The 22,712-nt window shown below is 42.7% G+C and overlaps 1 protein-coding gene across 10 annotated transcripts in view; it reads right to left on the reverse strand.

Moving 5' to 3' along the window:
• Positions 1 to 22,712, reverse strand: part of CELF2 (CUGBP Elav-like family member 2) — a 452,584-nt gene that overhangs the window by 291,365 nt on the left and 138,507 nt on the right. For 7 of the 10 annotated variants that reach the window (XM_038740994.1, XM_038740996.1, XM_038740992.1 and 4 more), the window contains exon 1: positions 15,109 to 15,284. The exons of 2 other annotated variants lie outside the window; for them this stretch is intronic. In XM_038740994.1, the coding sequence (XP_038596922.1) occupies positions 15,109 to 15,215 (107 nt within the window). In that variant the 5' untranslated portion in view covers positions 15,216 to 15,284. Of the gene's footprint in view, positions 1 to 15,108; positions 15,285 to 22,712 lie in introns of those variants that run through there. One more of the 10 variants, XM_038740997.1, reaches the window with a different exon arrangement.

The raw sequence follows: 22,712 nt of genomic DNA on the forward strand, positions 1-22,712 counted from the left end.
CTTTTCTTTTTCTATTCTATTGAAGGCGGTGAATCACAGATCTCAAAATAAGAGGCATTATGTCGCATTTTCTAAGAGAATGACAAACCTCAAGGCATTGTAAGCACTGCAGGCAAAAGTACCTAAAAGCCACGGGGTGATTTATGCAAAATTCGCAGGATGCATAGCACAGCATCCATTAATGCCTAAATACCAATTTAGATTTGTGGAAAGATTAAGCCGCAGGACTCTGAAGATGGCAAAAGCCCTCATAAATTGGCAAAAATAGGTTAAGTTATTTTTACCAGACAGTTCTGGGGAATTGCATTTTTATATCACGATATTCTCATATCGTGTTTCCAGCACTGTTCTTGGTTAAACCCGATGCAGACAATATATTTAATGAAGGAAGGGGAGTTGTTTTAGAAAATGTCATTGGCATCAATTTCCAATATATACTTAGCATTTCAAAATGCATGTCACAAAGCTACCTATAAATTCACATTTGCCATTTGGATACTCATGAATTATCATTCAATTTGCTCTCAAAATCTCCCGAAATACAGCACTTTTAATGTACAGGGTGTCACTGACTTCTTTCCAGAGGAGTTTGATTTTTCTTCCTCTCATCAAACCAAAGGTTAAAACAACAACAAAGACAACAACAACAACAACAACTCACAAAAATTCTCATTAGATCTTTGGGCCATGCAGAATAGGATTTCCTTTGACAAAGACAAAGGAGGGGTACAGTCACAGCACCCAAAGAGTTAACAAATTATATCACATGTTTGTACACTGCATTAAAGAGTCCCCCAGTGGATATATAGGAAACCTCAGTATAGGAAAGAAATGGGTGTTCCTTGCATACAAGTCATCTTATCATACATGTGCTGTGAGGCCTGACTACTCTGGTCTTCAGAGAGGACCCCATTTTAAGAAGCAATTGCATCTGAACCAAGCATGGGTACCCTCCATTTTCTGGGTTTAAACAAAGGAAAAGATGTCACCTATCAAAAGGCATATGAAAGTCAAGGCACAGTGTGCTCAAGGTTTTGGCGAGAAAGGGCCTGGAATGATCAGCTGAATCCATACCTAGAAAAACTGACTGATCTGATTTCCTCCAGGGGGAGAAACACATCTGGCATTTGACCTCATGCCTTCATGGTCCTTAATCCAGCCTAGAGCTGGTCGACCTTCAATTTTCACAGTGTTGTCTCTGCAGAGTGGCCAGGTTGAGGATCAGAGTAATGAATGCAGAAAAAGATTCCCCGAACTGAGTCCTCGCCACCCCCTCACTCCCCTCTCTTTCCTCTACCTGCCACTCCATTGTCCGTCTTAGTAGCTAGAGCCCCGTTGTTCACTATCACAGCCCCAAAATGATACAAACTGGTATGGATCCTTCCAAATTTTAGTGGGCAAGTGGTTGACTGACACATACGTTAAGACCCCTGACTTTTCCTTGGCTTCCTCTGTAAACTGAGGAAGACCAAAACCCTGCATTAGGAAATAACTCTATCCCTGAAATGTTACACACTGAAAATGTTACACACTGACTAAATAGAAAAAAACCCAACAGTAACAAAACTTCCTAAGCAAAAACGCTTCTTCTTTAGAACAAAAGAATGCAGCAAACCCTTCCCCCACAAAATTCGTTTCTGAAAAGGCAAGCAGAAAAAAATAATCCACTGGTAAATGAGAGGCATAAATTTGCCCCTTCCTATAAGGTGGAAAATGCTTCGTTAACATATGCATTCTTTTGAAATATTTATTTTACTTTTAATTGCATGTGAATTAGCTGGAAAAAGCTGTAGGGAAGCCCTCTTACTGATTTAAGCCTTCTCAGCAGTTTGTTAAATTCTAGTCTCAAATCCCTTGAGGGAATAGTGGATTCAAAGCAGCTTTTAATCATACTATAAGGAGGGTGAAGTAGTATGTAAGTAGGTCATAGAGAAAGCATTACAAGTGCATAGGTTATTGCTTTATTTAACAACTACACTGTAACACACTTTTCAAAGCACATTTGCTTGTGCCATTTAAAGTTAGAAGCAGGACCAGGGTCAAATACAAAAGGAAACCCACTCTATAAAGGATACAGAGATGTGAACCATGGAAAGCTTATGGGGTGTAGCTGAATTTGAATAGCTTGGCTTCCAAATACATAAATGATGTAGCGACTGCAAAGGCACTTGATGTAGGAGCCAGAGGGGAAGGAGAAACACATCTTAGGGTTTTCGCAGCGGTCTCCCAACTGCGGTTCTCTCATTTCTAATATCCATTCCGTTTCCATGATCACAGCACATACACAATAGCAGTTTTTAAAAACTGAATTTTCAAAAGCACTTGAGCTTTTAAAAAAAGACCCCCTCCCACCACACACACATGTAACTGACCTAAAAGCTTCAAGTCTTATTTTACTGTATGCTTTGGCAGAAGGGAAGATTAAAAACAAGTAGCCCTGTGAGGACCTTTTTTAAATTCTCATGTCGCAATGAGCGGCCGGCTCCCAGTATTCTGGCAATTGGAGTTTAGAGGTGGTTTGGTTCTACTGGGCTGTTGCTAGATACTTTGGTTTGGGGTTTTCTAACCACCCCTTCTTTAGGAAACCATGAGATGCGAAGGGGAGCTCAGGGGTTGGGAGACATGATTCCTAAAACCTTTTCAGGCTCATTAATGGATTCAGAATGAGTCTATTTTGGATTCTTCAGAAATGGAGCCATGCTTTCCTCTTCCATCGCTCTCTCCTCATTCCCTCCAACCTTCCTAACTTGTCCCCTCTTTAATCAACTTGCTATTCTTTTCCCAAACAAAAAACGGAGAGAGGATTGGAAGCACTTCAAAGGCAAACTTTCCACATGACCTCATTCCATAACATGTCCTCCAGGCAGTTGCGGCAAGTCCATAGTGCTCTATATCTACTGAACCCTCCTAACTCCCCTCCTCATCTTCCATTCTGTAACCCCTAGGCCAAAAAACATAGTTTCATCTCCAGATTACCACAAACTTCAAAATAAAAGACACTCTACCAAATGTGAATGTTTCCTACCCTGCTTCATAGGAAAGAACACTACAGAGCAAACATTTCAAAGACACAATCTATTCCCCAGTAACTGTTGTTTCTGCTAAGTGTTGTGGATATGACACTACTGCAGAATTAGGGAATAATAATAACTGTGATGAAGAAACTGAGGGCCAGGGAAATTACTGACTTGCCCAAGGTCACACAGCAGGCAAGTGGCAGAGCCAGGATTTGAACCTAGGTCCTTTGACTCCAAGGTCCATACTCTTTCTACTAGGCCACACTGTCCTTCTGGCTCGTGTCTGTCTGACTAGAATGTGATGCCGGCAGAACAGGTTGTGTACTTGTGGGTGGAACTAGTCAGAGCAAGAGTACCATAAAATGATTTACCTTAACATGAGGTTCTTCAAGAAAATGACCCGGTTTTATATGAAACCTGCCTGTACAATGAAACACAGTGTCAAACAATCGTATTTATTGAGTGCTTACTGCGTGCAAAGCACTATACTAAATGCCTGGGAAAGAACAATATAACAATAAAACAGACACATTCCCTGCCCACAATGAGCTTACAGTCTAGAGGAATTTGTGGTACTGTAGCAGACAGCTGGTAGGCAACTGCTGCAGACAAATGAACACAAGGTATGGTTACAAGGGAGAGGCTTGCTCTCCTTGGAGAGAGATGTAGAGAAGATCCGGAGGCCAGGAAGAAGAATTGCAAGCAGGAACAGATGCTGCAAGAGACTTCAACACTGTGGCAAAGGACAATCTTTAGAAGCCCAAACTATGAAAGGAAAGTATCAGTTGTGAGGTCTTCTCTTCTGCCATGTCTGCACATCTGGACAAGATCCTATTGTCAGCATCATGTCCCTTAAATACAAAGGCAGAGGTGTGTGTATTTATATGTTATTTATTTTCAGATACATGAATGGGAAGGGAAAATGCACACACACACACACACACACACAAATAATAAGGCATAGTTTGAAGTGCAGTGTTTCATTATGTAAGGGGAGCATGATACAGCAAAAAAAACCGTTTTGGATGTTTAAAGGAGAAGATATGTTCTCAATTTTCTCCTGTACCCAAACACCCCAGTTTGTTATAGGACAAGTGTCCATTCCCCAGAGGGTGGAACGGAAACAGAGGTCCTTATCATTGGCTTTAAAGCCCTCAATAAGCTCAGCCCATACTACCTCACTTCACTAATCTCCTACTTACAGCCCAGCCCATAAACTTTGAATCTCTAGTGCCAGCTTACTCACTGTGCCCCGATCTCATCTATCTCACTGTGAAACCCTTTCCCACATCCTCCCCCTAGCCTAGAACTCCCTCCCCCTCCATATGCCAGACTATCACTCTAACATCAAAGCATTACTAAGGTCACATCCTCCTCCAAGAGGTCTTCCTCGATTAAGACCTCTTTTCCCGGGCTCACACTCCTTTCTGAATCATCTACGCATTTCAATCTGTGTTCACCTCATCAAACTTGTTATGGCACTTATGTATATATCTTTAAATCAGACATTATAAATTACTCCTTTATTCATATTAATGTCTGTCTCCCTCTCTAGACTGGAAGCTCATTATGTTCAGGGAATGGGTCTGCTAACTATGTTGCACTGCACTCTCTCAAGTGCTTAGTACAGTGCTCTACACATAGTAAGTGCTCAATAAATATGACTGATTGGATATTGTCTATCAACTCTATTGTAATGTGCTCTCCCAAGCGCTTAGTGCACTGTTTTACACACAGTAGACACTCAATAAACAGCATTGATTGACTCTGTATCTCTTAATGTTAATGAGGATGACCTAAAGACAGTAATAGCACATCTACACCCAGCCACAGAAAAGTTACAGGATTAGTTTCCCATGTGTTACAAAACCTAGCTTCATTAAAGGGTTTTGCCTGTACCCCTGGCTCTTCATTTCAAGCCAGAATCCAAACATCTTTCCTCCATCATATTTTCAGATTCAAATTTTATTAGTGGAGCTGATTTTGTTGAAACAATGTGCTCAGAGCCATTTGGAACGAGAAAAATGGGAACTAAAGGGGAATTTCCTATCATTTCCAGCCAATAAATTTGAAATCCACATGAATTTTAAGTACCTAAGAGAATATCTGACTTTGTGGCCATGTGTTTGTTCCTGGCCCATTCCAGCTTCATTAGCGAGTATCAGCAATAAAGGACAGTACTTCTCAGATGCATTTTTTTTTAGCCACACCATGAAGTGATCATATAATATAGCCTTTTGCGATACAAAATCTCTCGAAAAAAATTACAAAATATGACAAGATATAAGCTTGGATTTGAGAGTTAGAACCTTCCACCTTCCCCTTCCCTGTGTCTCAATTCTAATGGAATGGTAGCCTAAGGTTAGGTTAAGATTATGCCCTGAAATCCTTTTCATTTATATTGAGTAACAAAAATATATCATTTCCTAAAACAAGCAAGATTTTGTGGCAACATCCCAGAGCCTGCTATTAACATCCCATTTTATGTTTTAAAGCTATCCCCTCTGAAAAGGCACTTCTCCTAGATTTCATTATGCATCCTATTTCCAAATCACCCTGTATTCATGCTAATATTCAGTAGTGAATTTATCTTCCTTTAGAAAGGTCTCTTGACTGAAGCTGGTGCTTTGTGGGTACCTTCAAATCCTCTACACCGTAAACTCTTTGTGGGCAGGGAATGTGTCTCTTTATTATGATATTGTATTCTCCCAAGTGCTTAGTACAGTGCTTTGCACATAGCAAGCACTCAAATACGATTGAATTGAATCCAGAAATTCAGGTGCAGTGCTGTGGTTTTCAGACCTCTCCCTTCCAAATATTGAAAACACCAACTCTGTGTTTCTTCCTAAAGAGGTGGGGCTCCTCCACCCTCCACACAGAGCAAGGTGGGGGGCAGCTGCAGATTGAACAGAGCAGCCGGGGCTTATCTGGGAGAGAAATCAAGGACGCAGCTTGCCCTGGTCCGTGCTGAGTTCCAACCTAGGAACAGCTGCTCTATTCAGAAGACAGGCAGCAAGCTTCCTTTCCTGACTCTGCTGGGGATAGGCAGACCAGAGGCCAGTCTCAGTAAAAAGGGATACGTGAGTTTGCAAGAAAAGTGAGATGGTGGATGGAGAGAAAGGAGCAGATTCTCAAATCTGCCCCTGGGTTTGATTCTAAGAATGCCCAGATCTCCCCCCCCGCCCCGCCACCCCAGTCACCCGACATCTTGATGACATGGTCTTCTAGGGTCTCAGAAGATTTATGAGTGAAACGAATGCTTTCTTAGTGGCTTTTCCTACGCAACCACCCTCAGTCGCATCTCTCAGAATGAGGTTTTCAGTCCACCAGAGTGGCCTTCCCCTTTTCTGAGAATCCGCTTCCCAAACATACATTCAAGTGAATCCATCTAAACTGGGAGAGGGATGAAATGAGAGATGGGTTCAAAACCCTAAAGGGGACAATGAACCGCTACAATTGGGAGGAGATGGTAGACACGATTTGAGTCTCAGCTGAGGGGTAACAGGTGGGAGAGGATGCTGGGGAATGGGAGCAAGAAAGAGAAGGAGACAGGGAGAGAGGGAGGGTTGGGGTAAAGAAAGAGGAGAAATAAACATGGGGCCTTTGGTAGGGAATTTTGCTTTCTGCGATTAGATATTACAGCCTGTCTGAACCACTACTGCATCTTAAAACATCTATAGAGGGAGCAAAGATCTGTTTCTTTCTCTCTCTCTCTCTCTCCCCCACCCCCACCTCCCCCACATCTCTTTTACCAATAAAAACACTCTGATGAACGGTAAACTTGTTATAGGCAGGGATTATGTCTGTTTTTGTATTGTACTCTCCCAAGCACTTAGTACAGTGCTTTCTACAAAGTAAGCACTCAATAAATACAATCGAATGAATAAGGTTAGCAGCAAGAGCTTCAAACACACATGCATCAACTTTACCCAAACACACTAATCTCATGCAGTAGGATACATCTAATGTGTGGCAGACACATCTGAATTGGCAGCTGTAGATGGGGAAACCTACCATTTTGTGTTTGAACAGGTTGAAAGCCCCAAGAGAACTGAATCTCATGACTGCCGAAGACACCAGTGGGTAACTTCAGAGTCATCCCATAGCACTCTCTAACAGACCAAGTTGACCTTGGGGGGAAAAGCAGAATGTTCACATCACAGGAGTAGAAGAGAAGGGGAAAGTTGTCAGAAATCAAATGATGGCTGCACCTCAAAAAAAGGGTTCTAGAAAAGTGACAGGTATTAAAGTCATTATTATTCAGAGGGTAATATAACTGAACCATTAAAATTGCATGTGGGTTGAAATGGCAGCAAGCTTTCCAGCGTGGGATGTGTATTTTTTTTCCGCAGTATGGTTCAAATCTCTGGTCATTTTTAGATAATTTGAAATGTTCCCAAACTTCTGATTGACTTTTTATTTAAGACAGCTTTCAGCAAAGATTCCCCAGGGTTCAAGGGAAGGAATAATGATTTTTCCAACTCAGTAGAGCATTCCCTACATTGGGAGAAGGAAACATGGTCAAGGAGTCAGGAGACTTTGCTTTGTTACTGACTAGAGGGACAGGAAGTCACTCAAAAGTCACTCAACCACCTCAGTTTCCCTTGCTGAAAATGGGAATGCTAATTCCTGGCCTTTCCTACTTTTTTTTTAATGGCACTTGTTAAGCACTTCCTATGTGCCGAGCACTGCACTAAGTGCTGAGACAGATACAAGCTAATCAGGTTGGACACAGTCCATGTCCTACATGGGGCTCATAGTCTTAATCACCATTTTCCAAATAAGGTAACTGGGGTATAAAGAAGTTAAGTGACTTGCCCAAGGTCACACAGCAGACAAGTGGAGGAGTCAGGATTAGAACTCAGATCCTTCTGACTCCCAGGCCCATGCTCAATCCATTGGGACGCATGTCCCTCTCAGGGACACGGAGGAGATGAAAAATTAGATGGTAGATGTGAAAGCATTCTGAGTTCTTAGGAAGACAGATACATTTATAAATTCCAGTGACCAGGAAAAGCGCTTAAGAACAATGAGAAACCTCTCACTGTTCTTCTTCTCTCCTATTTCAGTTTCCCATTTTATTTCTCATGCGGTTCATAAAAACAGTAAGGAAGTTGGGGAGTCCAGAGAGTGGTCTTGTACACTTGGTCAGCTGCATTCACTTCAGGGGGGACACCATGGCCTTCTACAGGCATGGCTAAACAATGCAAACCACTGAGCCACAAATTAGAATTTGTAATCTAACTTTCAATCAGATCCCTAAGCCTTGCACATCCAGTTTTCAAGAAGGATGTCCTACCTGGTGGGAAACGGTTGAGGGGAGGACATTAAAGAACACCTAATGCACACTGGACCAGGAGGCTTAGGCCTCAGAGGTACAGTCCTAGGTGCCTAGTACAATGCTCTGCAAACAGTAAGTGCTCAATAAGTACCATCAATTGATTGATTGATAGAAGGGCAAAGTAACTCTGGGATCCAGTGAGGCAGCAAAGAGCCATTTATCTATCTCTCTCTCTCCTTTCCCACTCCCCCCCACCTCTCTTTTACCAACAAAAACACTTTGATGAACAGTAAGCTCATTATAGACAAGGACTATGTCTGTTTGTTGTTGTATTATACTCTCCCAAGTGCTTAGTACAGTGGTTTGTACAAAGTAAGTGCTCAATAAATACAATCAAATGAATAAGATTAGCAGCAACAGCTTTGGGTTTCAGTAAATGAACACAAACACATCAATTTTACTCAGGCAACTCAGTAATCTCATGCAGGAGCATACACCTAATGTGCAGTGGACATATCTGAATTGGGGAAAGACAGAAACGCTATTGTCTATATTCCCTAGAGATACTGTGGGTAATAATAATACTGATTATCGTACATGTTAAGCACTTACTATGTGCCATGCACTGTTCTAAGCACTAGGGTAGATATAAGTTAATCAGGAAAGATGGGGAAAGACCGAAGCAGTATTATAATAATAATGGTGGCATTTATTAAGTGCTTACTATGTGCAAAGCACTGTTCTAAGCACTGGGGAGGTTACAAGGTGATCAGGTTGTCCCGTGGGGGGCTCACAGTCTATCTATATTCTCTAGAGATACTGTGGGATATAATGATAATTATGGTACTTGCTAAGTGCTTACTATGTGCCAAGCACTGTTCTAAGCACTGGGGTAGATACAAGTTAATTGGGTTGGACAGAGTCCTTGTCTTTCTGACCCCAGGCCCGGGTCTTTTCCTCTAAACCATACTGCTTCTCTATCATACCTTTGAGCTGTCTCCCCCAGCAGAGAGTTCTGGGCCAGGAATGCAGCATCAACTTCTGAGGTGGTTGGATGATGGAAGAATGTGCTGGTGAACTACAGTGCCCACAGCCAATTGGGTACAGATTGAAGACCGGGCAGAGTTAATGTTACGCTATCCCACCTACCCATCTTTGGAGAAGCAGCGTGGCTCAGTGGAAAGAGCCCGGGCTTTGGAGTCAGAGGTCACGGGTTCAAATTCCGGCTCCACCAACTGTCAGCTGTGTGACTTTGGGCAAGTCACTTAACTTCTCTTTGCCTGAGTTACCTCATCTTTAAATGGGGATTAAAACTGTGAGCCCCCCGTGGGACAACCTGATCGTCTTATAACCTCCCCAGCGCTTAGAACAGTGCTTTGCACATAGTAAGCACTTGACAAATACCGTTATTATTATTATTATTACAACCAATCAATTTCTGAGAGGCACCATTATACTATCACTAGTTGGCTTTTGGGACAACTAGAGACCAACAGCTTGTTAGAAAATCTCAACACACTAGTCTCACATGACCTGGGAAAATGTAATCTGAACACTTGGAGGTGGGAGGCGTGGCAGAAACGTAGCTATAAACTAGGAGTTCTTCCTTACCATGACGAGAAGATTATAAGGGAGGCAGCAAGCACCCTGAGCTGGGTGTCACGAGTCTTGGAATCCACACCCAGATCTTTTTTTGACTCGGGGTGGGGAGGGGTAATCTTAGAGAAGCAGTATGGGCAAGTGGAGAGAACACAGGAGACCTAGGTTCTAATGCTGGCTCTACCACTTATTAGTTGTTTGACCTTAGGCGAGTCACTTCACTTTCTCTGGGCCTCAATTTCCTCATCTGTAAAATGAGGAAATTCTCATTTTACAACTCTCTTAGAAAAGTAAATACCTGTTCTCCCTTTCTCTTAGACTGTCAGCCCTGTTGAGACAGAGGCTATGTTAGATCTGGATATCCTGTACCTACCATAGCATTTAGCAAGCACTTAACCCCACTATTATTATTATGTAATTTATCTGAGTCCATTTCCACCCAGAAAACAAGGAAAATGTCACCTGACCCGTCTACCTCACAAGTAATGCTGGGAGGATATATAGAGATACTAAATGGGGAGGGACTTTCAAGTCTTATAAAGGCATCATGTAAGTCCCAGGCATTTTATTTGGGGGAATTTTATTTTTTTTTCTTCTCTGGACCTATTGACTAATCCTGTTTCTAAATCCAGAGATGCATCCCGACCCCAAGCAGCCAATCATGAAACATGGTCAAGTAGAAATGAGATGCAGAGGCAGCAAATCTTGCTGCTCGAGTAATGCATGTCATTTTAGGCCCAGAGACATACTCTCTCAACAGCTGCCATTTTCAGTTACTTTTGATCAAGCTGACATACAAGTAAATATGTTGGAAGCAGTAAAACAGTCAAAGGAACAGTGATGGTGAAGATAAATAACACCTCTGCCTGATAATCCCTAATGACATTACAGGGTGCAGAATGATTTGGTGAAACAGAATGTACTTCATTTAAAAACAACACTTAACTAGCATTTCTGACCCTGTTCTAGAATCATGATCCTGGGACTAATCTGGACGGTAATGTTAGTGAGGATGACAGTATAACAATAGCAGAGTGAAAACACCACCCCTCCCTAACCCCCAGAATTTTTCCAGAATTAAGTCTCTAGAGTCTAATGGTATGGGGTTTTCAGAGGTGCTCCAGCTCTATGACACTTCATTTCAAATCTTAATTGGTGACAACGTTCTAACTTGGTGTATGTTTTCCTTCTCCAGACACTCCTGTCAGCTAACTAAAATTCCACACATTTTTAATCTTGTCCTTTGAATGAAGTGTGGCAGTCTGTCTGGAATAAGAGTCACTGTGAGCAGTCTCATAATGGGCAGGCAACGTGCCTACCAACTGTTGAACTGTATTTCCCCCAAATGCTTAGTACAGTGCTCTAGACACAGTAAGCACTCAATAAATATCATTGATTGACTGTTTGTTGCTGAGTAGGGGAGGCAAGGGAGAGGGGCCTGGGAGACAAAGGAGGAAGTAGAGGTTAGACTAGGAAAATGCCTCCTGAATTTGCAAGCAATGGAAACGATTAAGAACTGAAAGAAGGTAAGGAAAGCCCTAGGAGCCTCCCAGAGTGTGGAACAAAACTCCACGAAGCTAATAAAGATGATTCACAAATCAGGTCTCTGCTGAATAGCTTTGCTCACATTAACATCTGAGGAGAAACAAATGAATATTGGAGAGGCAGAAGGTGCTGAAAAAGACACTGCATTCTGTTAATGATTTCCACAGAAATCTCTTTACAAGCAACTCAGTTGGATGTTTCTAATTTCCACACCATCAGTACAGCACATACACACAAAAACCCAAGGCATGTTTTTCATCTAAGAAGTCTGGCACCTCAAACACTCCATGAATGCTCAGCTTCTTCCATTCTCTCCTTGGCATTTTCCGCTAAGGTTTCATCAACTTAGGTGTTTCTAGGGCTGTAAGCAATGAACTTTCCATCAGCTGCATCTTCAGCTAATTAACCCTCCTGATTACAATAATTAGTATTGATTCACTCCTTGAATGACTTCCTAAGTATTCAAGCACAATCTGCACTTACTATAAAGTTCTAGATATGAATATTAATAAAATGTTCTCCTTTGTTTTTCAGCCCCAAAGGTATAGTTTGCAATCTTATATACTTAAATTGGATAACAGAAACACTTCAGGTTTTATTATAATTTAACAAAGAGAATATTAATACAATGGGGTTAGAGACAGTCTATTGAACACCTGGGAAGTTATGCAGAAAGCACATGTGCAAGGATGCTTGAGGTACAATTTTTGCATCCTAATGCCGAGAGTCATTTCCACTTTTGGAATCTCCTATTCCATCTTCTCCACTAGGCTAGACTTCAACCCATAATTCTTTTTGGCATTTTTATGGTTCATTCTTTGGAAGAACCGGAAACAGACCAAGAGTCTTGACAGCATATGGCTGTTATCTCTTGTCACTGCCATGGAAAGAAATGTTGATGAGTTTATCTCCTTCTGAGCAGTAGGCCTCAGTCATTCGCTATTGGGAGAAAGCAAGGGCTTAATACAGAGTGCAGGAAGATGGATCTGCTACTGAGAGATCTCATAAGAGGGCATGAGTTATAAGCACTGCAGATGCCAAGCAGACTGAGATCTATCACACATGCATGGACTTAAGAAGAAACCCAAAACATCTTAAAGAACCAGATGGACACTGGGTAACACCGAGGAGTTTGATTTGCAGGTTTCAAAAGTTCTTTCAGTCTTGCTGCATGGGATGTTGGCAAGGGTCAAGGGAAACGGAAGTCTTCTGGCCACGAGGAGCGTTGCCCACTGTGCCTCCTTTTTTCATGACCCTCACTGACTTAAGGGTGTGCTGGTTGCTGGGGACTCCCGGCTTGCAACATTGGCTCTAGATGCCAGAATGGAAGAGCCTGGGTACACTGGCGCCGTAATAGTCAACAAGAAGGGCTCTTCAGCTTCCTTCAAATAATTAAAATCCCTGTTTAGCACTCAGCCTGAAAGAAAGGGTCAACATCAGACTCCCAGCATCAGACATGTGAATCCCCTATCCTGGCTGGGTAACATGAAAAACAGATCATGGCTCAGCGATAAGAACTAGGCAGGACTGAACTCACTCACTGAGGGCCAGTTGATGTTTCTGCAGCCACTATCAGAAAAGAAGCTTTTTGTCTGGGAATGCTGACACGGTACTCTATTAAGCTTTGAATAAAATGTATTCATGTTAATTCAGTAGATGTTAACTTCGATGACCTACAACGTGCAAGGGTTAAAAGCATATTTCATAACCTCTCAAATTTTAGCTTAACCATTTATTTCCAAACCTCCAGGAGAGAAGGGATCCCTTATAAATGGGCATGTTCTCCTTCATAATGTTTCAAATTTACAATCAAAATACCTCATTTATATCACCCATATTTAAAAAAATGAACAAAGCCTATTCTGCGATGGAGTGTTTCCAAAATACATATTTTTTTCCCTTTGCAAAGCTTTGCTCCTGCCTTTTCATTGATATTCCTTTAATTGCTTTTTTAAAAAATGAATTGATCATCACCTATTAATTTTAGCACAAAATGCAGAAATATTCCATTAGCTACATCCTTTAAGGAAGCAATTTTGAGCAAATTATAAATTATTTTCTTGATATGAAAGTGAAAAGAGTTGCAGACATTTCACAGTTAAGATTAATACATTATGCCCACTAAATTAAATATTTTAAGGTACGAATACCAGGTGCACTATATTTAGCAGAATAATATAAACTGTTTAAGATTTTGAAAGTTACAAAGGCATAGATAGATCTTTTCATTCCATACTTTTATCTATCTGTTCCGTCTCACAAGGAACGCACACTTCTCTCGCAAAACAGAAGACTTTGAAATGCATAAAACATTGTTTTTCTTTCCATAATACTGTGGGTTTTTTTGAGGGAATTAAAAACAAACCAAGAATAAATAACAAAGCTCAGCAATTTCTGTCCATGGAGATGTATCACTTGACCCCGGCAAATATTGCACAGTTTGCAATAAAAAAATCATGCGGGTAAGAGTTCTTTCACTTGTCCCCAGATTTCTAAAACATGTTAATTTTCATTTCTTGATTACAAAAATGGAAATAAGACTACATATCCTGCCTCACTTAATAATTTTTCAATCTTTTAAACACCTCTACAATAACCCAAAGTCCACCAAATAGGTAAACTTGAAATGGCCAGGCATTAAGTATTATAGAGGCTTGTTTGACAACCAGATATTTGCCAGATTGATAATGGCATTACAAACATTTGAAATCAATAAGTTTTCTTTCTGTAGTTAACCGAGAGGTTAGCAATAAATCTCAAACTTAATCCAACTGACAAAGCTGCAAAATGCAAAAAGCTCTAGGTACAGTGGCTATTAAATTGAAAAAACCAACACAACCACAAGCAAGCAATACTTAAAAGCCCTTGTTCTATACTGCCTATATAAACAAGATTATAAAAGACATAAAGGGTGTTGAGGAAAGAAAAAGAAAAAAAACAGACTAGACATGCATTAAGCTAGTTTGACAGCTCCATTGTTTAGCTGTCCCATTGTAAGACCCAAAGATGCATTCAATGCTACAATGTCTGCTAGCAAATAAACAAAGGACTACATTTTTCAAAGAAGGGTGCCAATGCTAGCACAATTCCCGCTCTCCTCCCGGAAAGGTTAGCCGTGGCTTGCTCTTGCTACATTATGGAGCAGTAATGAAGACTCATGCAAAGATGTATATGTGCCTTTCAGCATAAAGACACCCAGAATCCCATGCACATACATCGGTACACAAACACAGGTGATATTTTGGCGATGGAATAAAGTGATTCAGACCTGATAGCACAGAGGACTGTCTAGGTAGGCTAAGTCCGGATTAAAGTAATATTTAGAACACTAGTCTAGTATGGAGTCTCCTTATCCCCTTTTCACAATTATTCCATGCCCAGTGCATAATAATGAAGTGAAAATATTGCAAAAGAAAAGAGGGATGAAGACACAGATTCAGCTCTTTGAAATTTAAGCTGCCAGCTTTCCTCAGACATCAGCAAGCCAATGTTCAATGTGCTATCAAAAGGTAACTAGTAGAAATATTTCTTGTACACGGCAGTCTTCTTTCTTTTTTCACACTCCTTTAAAATAGAGAAAGTACTTGGTATAAAGAGTGGTCATCGTTGCGGCGGGTCCTGGCAACAAGAAAGCATACATTATAAACAAAGAAGTCGACAACATACCTTAAAAGCAGCTCCTCATTTCTCATAGTAACAGCGGATTTGGGACAGCGCATGCTTTCTACACCGACAGTCTCAACAAAAGCCAGTTCAGAAGTGCGCTCAAACATCAATGCCACTGTAGCAGCTTACTAATGGCCTCTCTCTCTCTCTCTCTCTCTCTCTCTCTCTCTCACTCTCCCTCTCTCTCTCTCTCTCTCTCTCTCTCTCTCTCCCCTGAGTGGTGAAGCAACGGGGCCCCTGCCGATTCACTAAGCAGAAATAATCCTCCCTGACAAGTTATGTTGTCTGGGCATATTTTACATTAATGCACTGGGCTGCCTATAGGGGTCTTGTTTGCATTCACTCTTGTTTGGCTGGTATATGGTCTCCTAATTACCATCTAAAAATTAGAAAAAAAGATGGGGAGTGGGACATAGATAAATTATCTTGTTTCTTGTTCAGTTTGGCAGTGGGAGATTGAGATTTTGTTTATTCTGTAAACTACCGCCAAACACACTGGATTACTGAGGCAGGTCTGCGATGGACTTGTACACTTAAATAGGATTTTTGTCTGGGTCCCTTTTGGTACGCTGAATTCCCGTTGCAACTCCTCCACTCCTCTGCTCTCGTTTGACGGAGGGGGAATCAAAAGATGGGATCCCAGGGAAGTGGGGACGAGGGTGAGAGTAACTTTGGGATGGCATGGGCTCCCACTCACCTTGCTGATCTGGGGTCAGCTGCTGAGAAGGTGGGTGATGCAATCCCCACTCAGCTCTTATAGCTCTGTTCTATCCGCGGCAAGAGCTATAAGAGGGCCATTCAGAGTGCAATTAGTGTCCATTTTTCAATGGAGTGAGGATGAGCTGTTTTCAGTGGAGAGATCACGTTCTTTGTACCAACAGGGTGTTTTTTTAGGTTAGTTCATATTTCATCTCTTTGCAATGGACCCCAAATATTTCAGGGGACCTACCCCACGAAAACCCCTAAACTCAAAGGAAATAAAAACCCCTGACACTGAAGAGTGGGGCTTATGAACAGGCAAACAAAGACTCTGCCATGGCTAGAGACAACAGGGAGATCATTCACTGCGCACCGAGGGGCCTGTGCCTAGCTCAGTGCATCATCGGAGATTGAAGCCAGGGGTGGGAGGTCCGGAACATGACACACCAATTTAACCTTCTTCCGGAACCGTTCTTCCAAAGAGTTTAAAGCACATCTCAGATATCGTCTCTATTCTCACTGACTCTGAAAGCCAGCCACACACCTAAGCCTGTGGTTACCCCAAAATGTAAGACTGGGAACCTCTGAGGCTGATCTCCAACACCCTGCATGCACTAGACCTAGACTGGCTGCTGGCCCAGTGGTCAATCTGCAAAAAAATAATTGCTCCGAGGCTCCCTGACGAATAACTGTCCATGGAGTAAGGTCTCACAGCAGTGAAATCATTTAGGAAAAGAATAGAAAGTCCAGCTTCTTTTGGGTTGAGGATGGGTTTGGGAGCCAGGTGGCAGAGGACCCAAGGGGGAGTGTGGTGGGGAAGGTCAGTAAGGCAGGGGATACTCAGAAAAAAAGGAGTTACAGAATTCAAAATGTTCCTCGAAAATGGAGATGGTGAATGACCAAAGCTAAGGGACTCAAGGATTCTTAGCTTTATTCCTCTAATATTGGACGATGAACACCTAGGCATAAGTCATTTAACCTCTCTGTTGCTCTTTTTTGGCCCCTGCAATAACACTAATGTGAGTTAAGACACTTAAAGAGTTCTGAATGAAAACTGATGTGTAAGTGCAAATATTAGTACTAAAGTGGAATGAATCAACTGACATCTGCTGTGGGATTCCAGCTATTAAAGAGAAGTAAAAATGAGCTACACAGATATAAAGCCCATCTCATTCATAATATTCACAGAGTGGGGAGGGGGTGGGGGGGAATAGAACTAGAAGAGATTGTCTAATCCTTCCCCCTGCCTTCAGGCTTCTTGTGTTTCCTTATTTTGGAATTGGGGACCAAATATTAAAGTCACAGAGCAATGTTAGATAATACGAACCAGCAAAAATACCTACTTGGAACCTGGGTGACTCTCCCCCGACTTCTGATCCTGCCCTTTTTCTCTATCATTGTCCATGCAGGGACTCCTGCTCCCAGAACTGGCTTCGGACGGCAAACAAATGAGGCCGTCTCCTCGGGCTGTAGCATCAGGGAGGGAGGCCACAGTATTGTAGCCCACCTAGAAACTTCCCAGACTGCATCAGAGTGTAGTAGCTCATCTAATGGGAAACACTGGCATGGAATACACTGCTTAGATCCAGCCAGATTAGTTTCTACTGTTGATCTAGTTGTCCCTACCTACATAGCACTGCAATCAGTCAATGGTATTTACTGAGTGCTTACTATGTGCAAAGCACTATACTAATCACTTAGGAGAGTGTAATATAACAGAATTAGGGGCTGTGTTCCCTGCCCAAAATAAGTTTATGGCATATAGGATGAGCTTCTGGTTTAGAGGAGGGCAATACTTCAGTGAGCCATTCGTTCTTTCCTCTGTTTCCATGGGGCTATGCAATGTCTGAGTATGCCCACAGGCTGCCTATTTCCAATTGGTTGAGTCCTCCTCATTCCAAACAAAAAACTTTGGAAGTACAGGTGTAGAACATAGAATCTAGCCTTGCAACCTGTTATTTCAGTTGTGGCTACACCAAGCTTATTGTGCTATCATGGGCAAATATGACTTCATGCCTCCATGCTTCAACCCAAATTCCCATCCATGGCTGACTCATTCATTTACTATTTATTGAGTGTCTGGAGTGAATTGGGTGCTTTACAAAACACACAAATGAAACCACTTTGACCTTTGAGGAGCCTTCAGCCTTCTGAACACTACGGATTTTAAAGGTGTAAAGGACAATAAAGGCGGTGGCAGTACTCTTGGAAGATGCCAGCTGTTGACTTTCAGTGAGTTCTGGGTTAGGATATCTCAGATATGTTTTCTGATCATCATATTTTGGCAACAAATTGTCAGGCCAGATGGCACTCGTGAAAACCAGATGCCCTTTGTCTACCAAGGTAGTAAAGTTGGATGTTCTGTGCATCACTCAAACTACACAACATGTAATATCATATGGAGAGTTTTGTGGATATTCATTGTGTTGGGGGGAACTGCTCTGCACAATCCACCACTCCCTCCCAAGCCACTGTGCTCCCCATTAATGCTTCTGAGGTGTAGGACTTGGTAGTAGTAAAAATACTTTAAGAGCTCTGATCCTGAATTGGTACCAGGTGGGTGAACGGACAAGCTTAAACCTGGAAGGTTGAGCATGAAATTTAACAATCTAATGCAATCCTAAATTTTCCCAAGGGGGGTGTGGGGGTGGGGTGGGGTGTGTGTGTGCGTATGTGTGTAATAAAGGTATTTGCTAAGCACTTACTATGTGTTAAGCAGTGTTCGAAATGTTGGGACAGATACTAGTTAATCAGGTTGGAAACAGTTCCTCTCCCCTCATGGGGCTCGCAGCCTAAGTAGGAGGAAGAACAGATATTTCATCCCTATTTTACAGTTGAGGAAACTGAGGCATGGAGATGGTATTTTTTTAATGGTATTTGTTAAGAGCTTACTCTGTGCCAGACACCATACTGGGGTAGATGCAGGCTAATCAAGTTGGACACAGTCCCTGTCCCACACGGGCTCACAATCTCAATCCCCATTTTACAGATGAGGTAACAGAGGCACAGAGAAGTTAAGTGAGTTGCCCAAGGTCACACAGCAGACAAGAGAGGAGCCAGGATTAGAACCTAGATCTTTCTGACTCCCAGGCATGTCCTCTATCCACTAGGCCATGATGCTTCTCTACATGACTTGCCTAAGGTCATGCAGCAAGCTAGTGGTGGAGCTGGTATTAGAACCCAGGTCTTCTGATTCCCAAGGCTGTGCTCTTTCCATTAGGCCTTGCTGTTTCCATATATATACACAAGAAAAGACAAAGTTTGGGTGGGAAGATAAACAGTTCTGTTTTACACATTTTAAGTCTGAGGTGATGGCGGGACATTGAAGCAGAGATGACTTGAAGGCAGGAGGAAATGCAATGGGGGGGAGAGAGAGAGACAGAAAGAGAGAGAGAGAGAGAGATCTCAGGACTGGAGATGTAGATTTGGGAATTATCTGCATAGAGGTGGTAGTTGAAGCCATGTAAGTGAATGAGTTCTCCAAGGGAGTGGGTGTAGCTGGAGAATAGAAAGGGACCCAGAACTGAACCTTGAGGGACACCCACGATCATGGGGTGGGAGGCAGAGGAGGAGCCGGTGAAAGAGACTGAGAATAAGCGGGCAGAGAGAAAGGAGAAGAACCAGGAGAGGACAGCATCAGGAAGCTCAAGAGTTGAGTTTTAAAGTTCACCCAGCACCTGACCCTAAAATGAAATCCAGAGAAACTATACGGGTATGTAAATATCTGCTATTTGGCTCAGCTATTTATACCACTTATATTTAAAACTATTTATAAATAGTTATTTATATTTATATTTTAAGAATTTCTGGTTCCACCCTGCCAGAAGCAGAATCAGAGCTGATGACATTCTGCTGTATCCTGGATCCTGATTGTTGGATTTCAACATTTACACAACAAGCTGAAGGGAGGTAACACTACCTCTTAGTACACCAGGGTTACATAAGGTCAGCTGGGGGATACTTGCGGCATCGTTAAAAGTGACTCCTACAAACGAAGGGCAGAAACTTAGTATAGTGTCTGGCACTTAGTAAGTGCTTAACAAATACTATAATTGTTAATTAATAAACTATGAAAGCTGACCCAGATGGTCCCTGATTTGGGGACCGCCAGCCTTGTAGCTTAAAAGAACATTTTTGGAACATGGAGAGACCAAGATACATCCCTTAATCCTATTTTTCAGTTTTAGAGAGCCACGGTTGCCATCTTTAAGAAACAGAGCCACTGCACTGCAGCTCAACAGAAAGACTGCACAGTGGAACTCCCAGATAAAAATGTGGCCGATGACCAAAGTTCTATAAAGGCAGATTTTTTTTTCCAGAGTTGCTGCCTGCAAAGGGTTCCTTCTCTGGGGTCCATCTTGTCACCCTGGGACTTGGGGTCACTGGGTGTATAGAATTCTCTGAGACAGAACTCTGAGAGGTGAGGGTAATGTTGGAGAAGCAGGTTGGCCTAGTGGAAACATCCCAGGCCTGGCAATCAGAATTCCTGCTTTCTAATCATGGCTCTGCCTCCTGTGGGACCTTGGGCAAGTTGCTTAACTTCTTTGTGCCTCAGTGTCCTCATTTGTAAAGTGGGGATGAAACACCTATTCTCCCTCCCACTTAGACTGTGAACTCCAAGTAGGACAGAGACTGTGTCTGATCTGATTGTTTTATATCTACCCCGATTCTTAGCAGTACTTGGCATGTAGCAGCACTTAAAAATACTAAAAGTATTATTGTTATTATTATGAATGATAATACTATTAATATATTAATAAATTGGGGGCACCAGAGGCGACAGTAAGAAACCAAATCCAGTTTGGTTAAATCATGTTCCTTTGTGCCTCAGTGCTCCGTCCTGCTGCTCCAGGGCCCAGCTGCTTCAAATCACTCCATTAGTCAAAAAATTGGCAGCTGGTTTACAAAAAGCAAAAACTCATCTCTGATGACCAAAATCTGGCCTAATGGCAAATCAAGCCCTGTGCATAACAAGCCCTCTCTGGGTTTATCATAATCACCGGCAAACGGCATCAACGGAATGGGAGGCAGCATGGCATCATCCAGCGGGCAACGGACCAGAAATTCACAGGCTGGCTCAGGGATGGGCTTTCAACCAGGAATTGGAGTGTTTTCCCTTCTTCCTGCTGGGCTCCTGGCCTGGACGCCTGCAGAGTCCACTGCCAAGGCCTGTATGAGCCAAACCGTCCAGTTCCAAGGAGCAGGAGGCTGACCCCTCAGCTCTGTGTCATCATGTCCTATGGGCCGTTTCACCCAAGTCAGCCGAATTGGAGTGAACCCAGGGTGTATCTCAGGGGCGGGGGGAGCCCCTGAAACTTGCTATTGCGCCTTTACATTCCCCTCCCAGTTACATCTGAACGGGGGAGCTGCTTCTGAGCCACATAACTCGGCTGTGCTTGCTTGGTATAGAATGTGAAAATACCATATATAAAGGCATCTGCTGCCATTATATAACAATAATAATAATGATAATTTTGGTATTTGTTTAACGCTTACTCTGTGCCAAGCACTGTTCTAAGTGCTGGGGTAGATCCATACATCACAGTCTTAATCCCCATTTTACAGATGAGGTAGCTGAGGCACAGAGAAGTTAAGTGACTTGCCCTAGGTCACATAGCAGACACAAAGGTGGAGGCAGGATTAGAATCCACGTCTTCTGATTTCCAGGCCCGTGCTCTTTCCACTAGGCCACGTTGCTTCTCTGTACTGGACAGGTGGCAGACCAGCTGAAAAATGAACTGGACAACTGGCCACCCTACTTAGAAACCTCTCTCTAGGTCCTCCTGTCACAAGGGCAGTTCAGTTGGTTCATTTAGAGCCAGGCGTCAGGTTAACTGAAACCATGCTCCTCTGCCCTGAGTTCTATGTCTCTGAGTTTGTGGGCCTCAGGCAATGCTGGGATATGTAGTCCTAGTCAAGGAGGACATCCAGTATACAACTACATGTCCCAGGGACACCTGGAGGCATAGAAGTCAGGGTGAGCCCTGATGCCATTCCAAGGCAGGGGGTGCTCAGGTACAGGTGATGTGAGGGAGAGAGGGAGGGAAGACCAAGGGTGGGAAAGAGAGATGAAGGGAAGGGGGAAAAGAGCCAGAGAGAAGGAAAACAGACAGAAAGGAGATAAAGAACCAGAGAGGAACAAAGAACAAGAACAGAGAGCAGGGAGATAAACAGGGCAGCTCTCTCCTGCAGCCTCACTATTCTCCTCAATCCCATCTCACACCCTCTGGGACAGCATTCAATCTCCAGTCCCCAGAGCCCTCTGGTCCCTTTTTTCTCATTACCCTTTCTCTCCTCCCTCCCCATAGGCCTCTCTTTTCGATCTTCCCACAGGAAGCTTTTTACAATCTGGGAGATTCTGGAGGTGCAGGCTAACAACCCCTATACCTTTTCTCTGCCAAAATTTGGGGGCCCAATTAGTTACTTGTGAATAGTGAGGAGGATAAAAGGGCTGCCTTGTCCTGGACTTTGTAATGGGCACTGAAATATCTTGCCTTGACCAGCCTCGGGCTTCCCTGAGCCACCTCCTGGCTCAGGAACACAGGCCCTAATCTCTGTCTCTCACCTTTCCACTTCCTTGCCAATACATCCCTTGATGAAAGCAGCAGCTTCAGCAGTTGCAAGTGAGGGGGAAGGGAGTCTAGGGATAAAATTGGTAGGAGAAATGGAAAATAAAGGATAATTGGGACTTGCTTTCCAAATATCAGTGCTTAAATAGCTGTAAGAAGCACACTACAAAGTCCTTGGAATGCCTTACAGATCAGCATTAATTCAATGAGGCATTATTATAAAGCATAATAATAAAACCTTGTTAAAGACCACAGAGGCTGTGACACCAGTGACAAAGGGTTGGCACTAAGCAACTATTTCAGTACGAGCTGAGAAAGGTCAAGTCCAGATAGCTA

This window comes from Tachyglossus aculeatus (genome assembly GCF_015852505.1).
Source record: "Tachyglossus aculeatus isolate mTacAcu1 chromosome 12 unlocalized genomic scaffold, mTacAcu1.pri SUPER_6_unloc_1, whole genome shotgun sequence".
NCBI classification, from domain to species: Eukaryota; Metazoa; Chordata; class Mammalia; order Monotremata; family Tachyglossidae; genus Tachyglossus; species Tachyglossus aculeatus.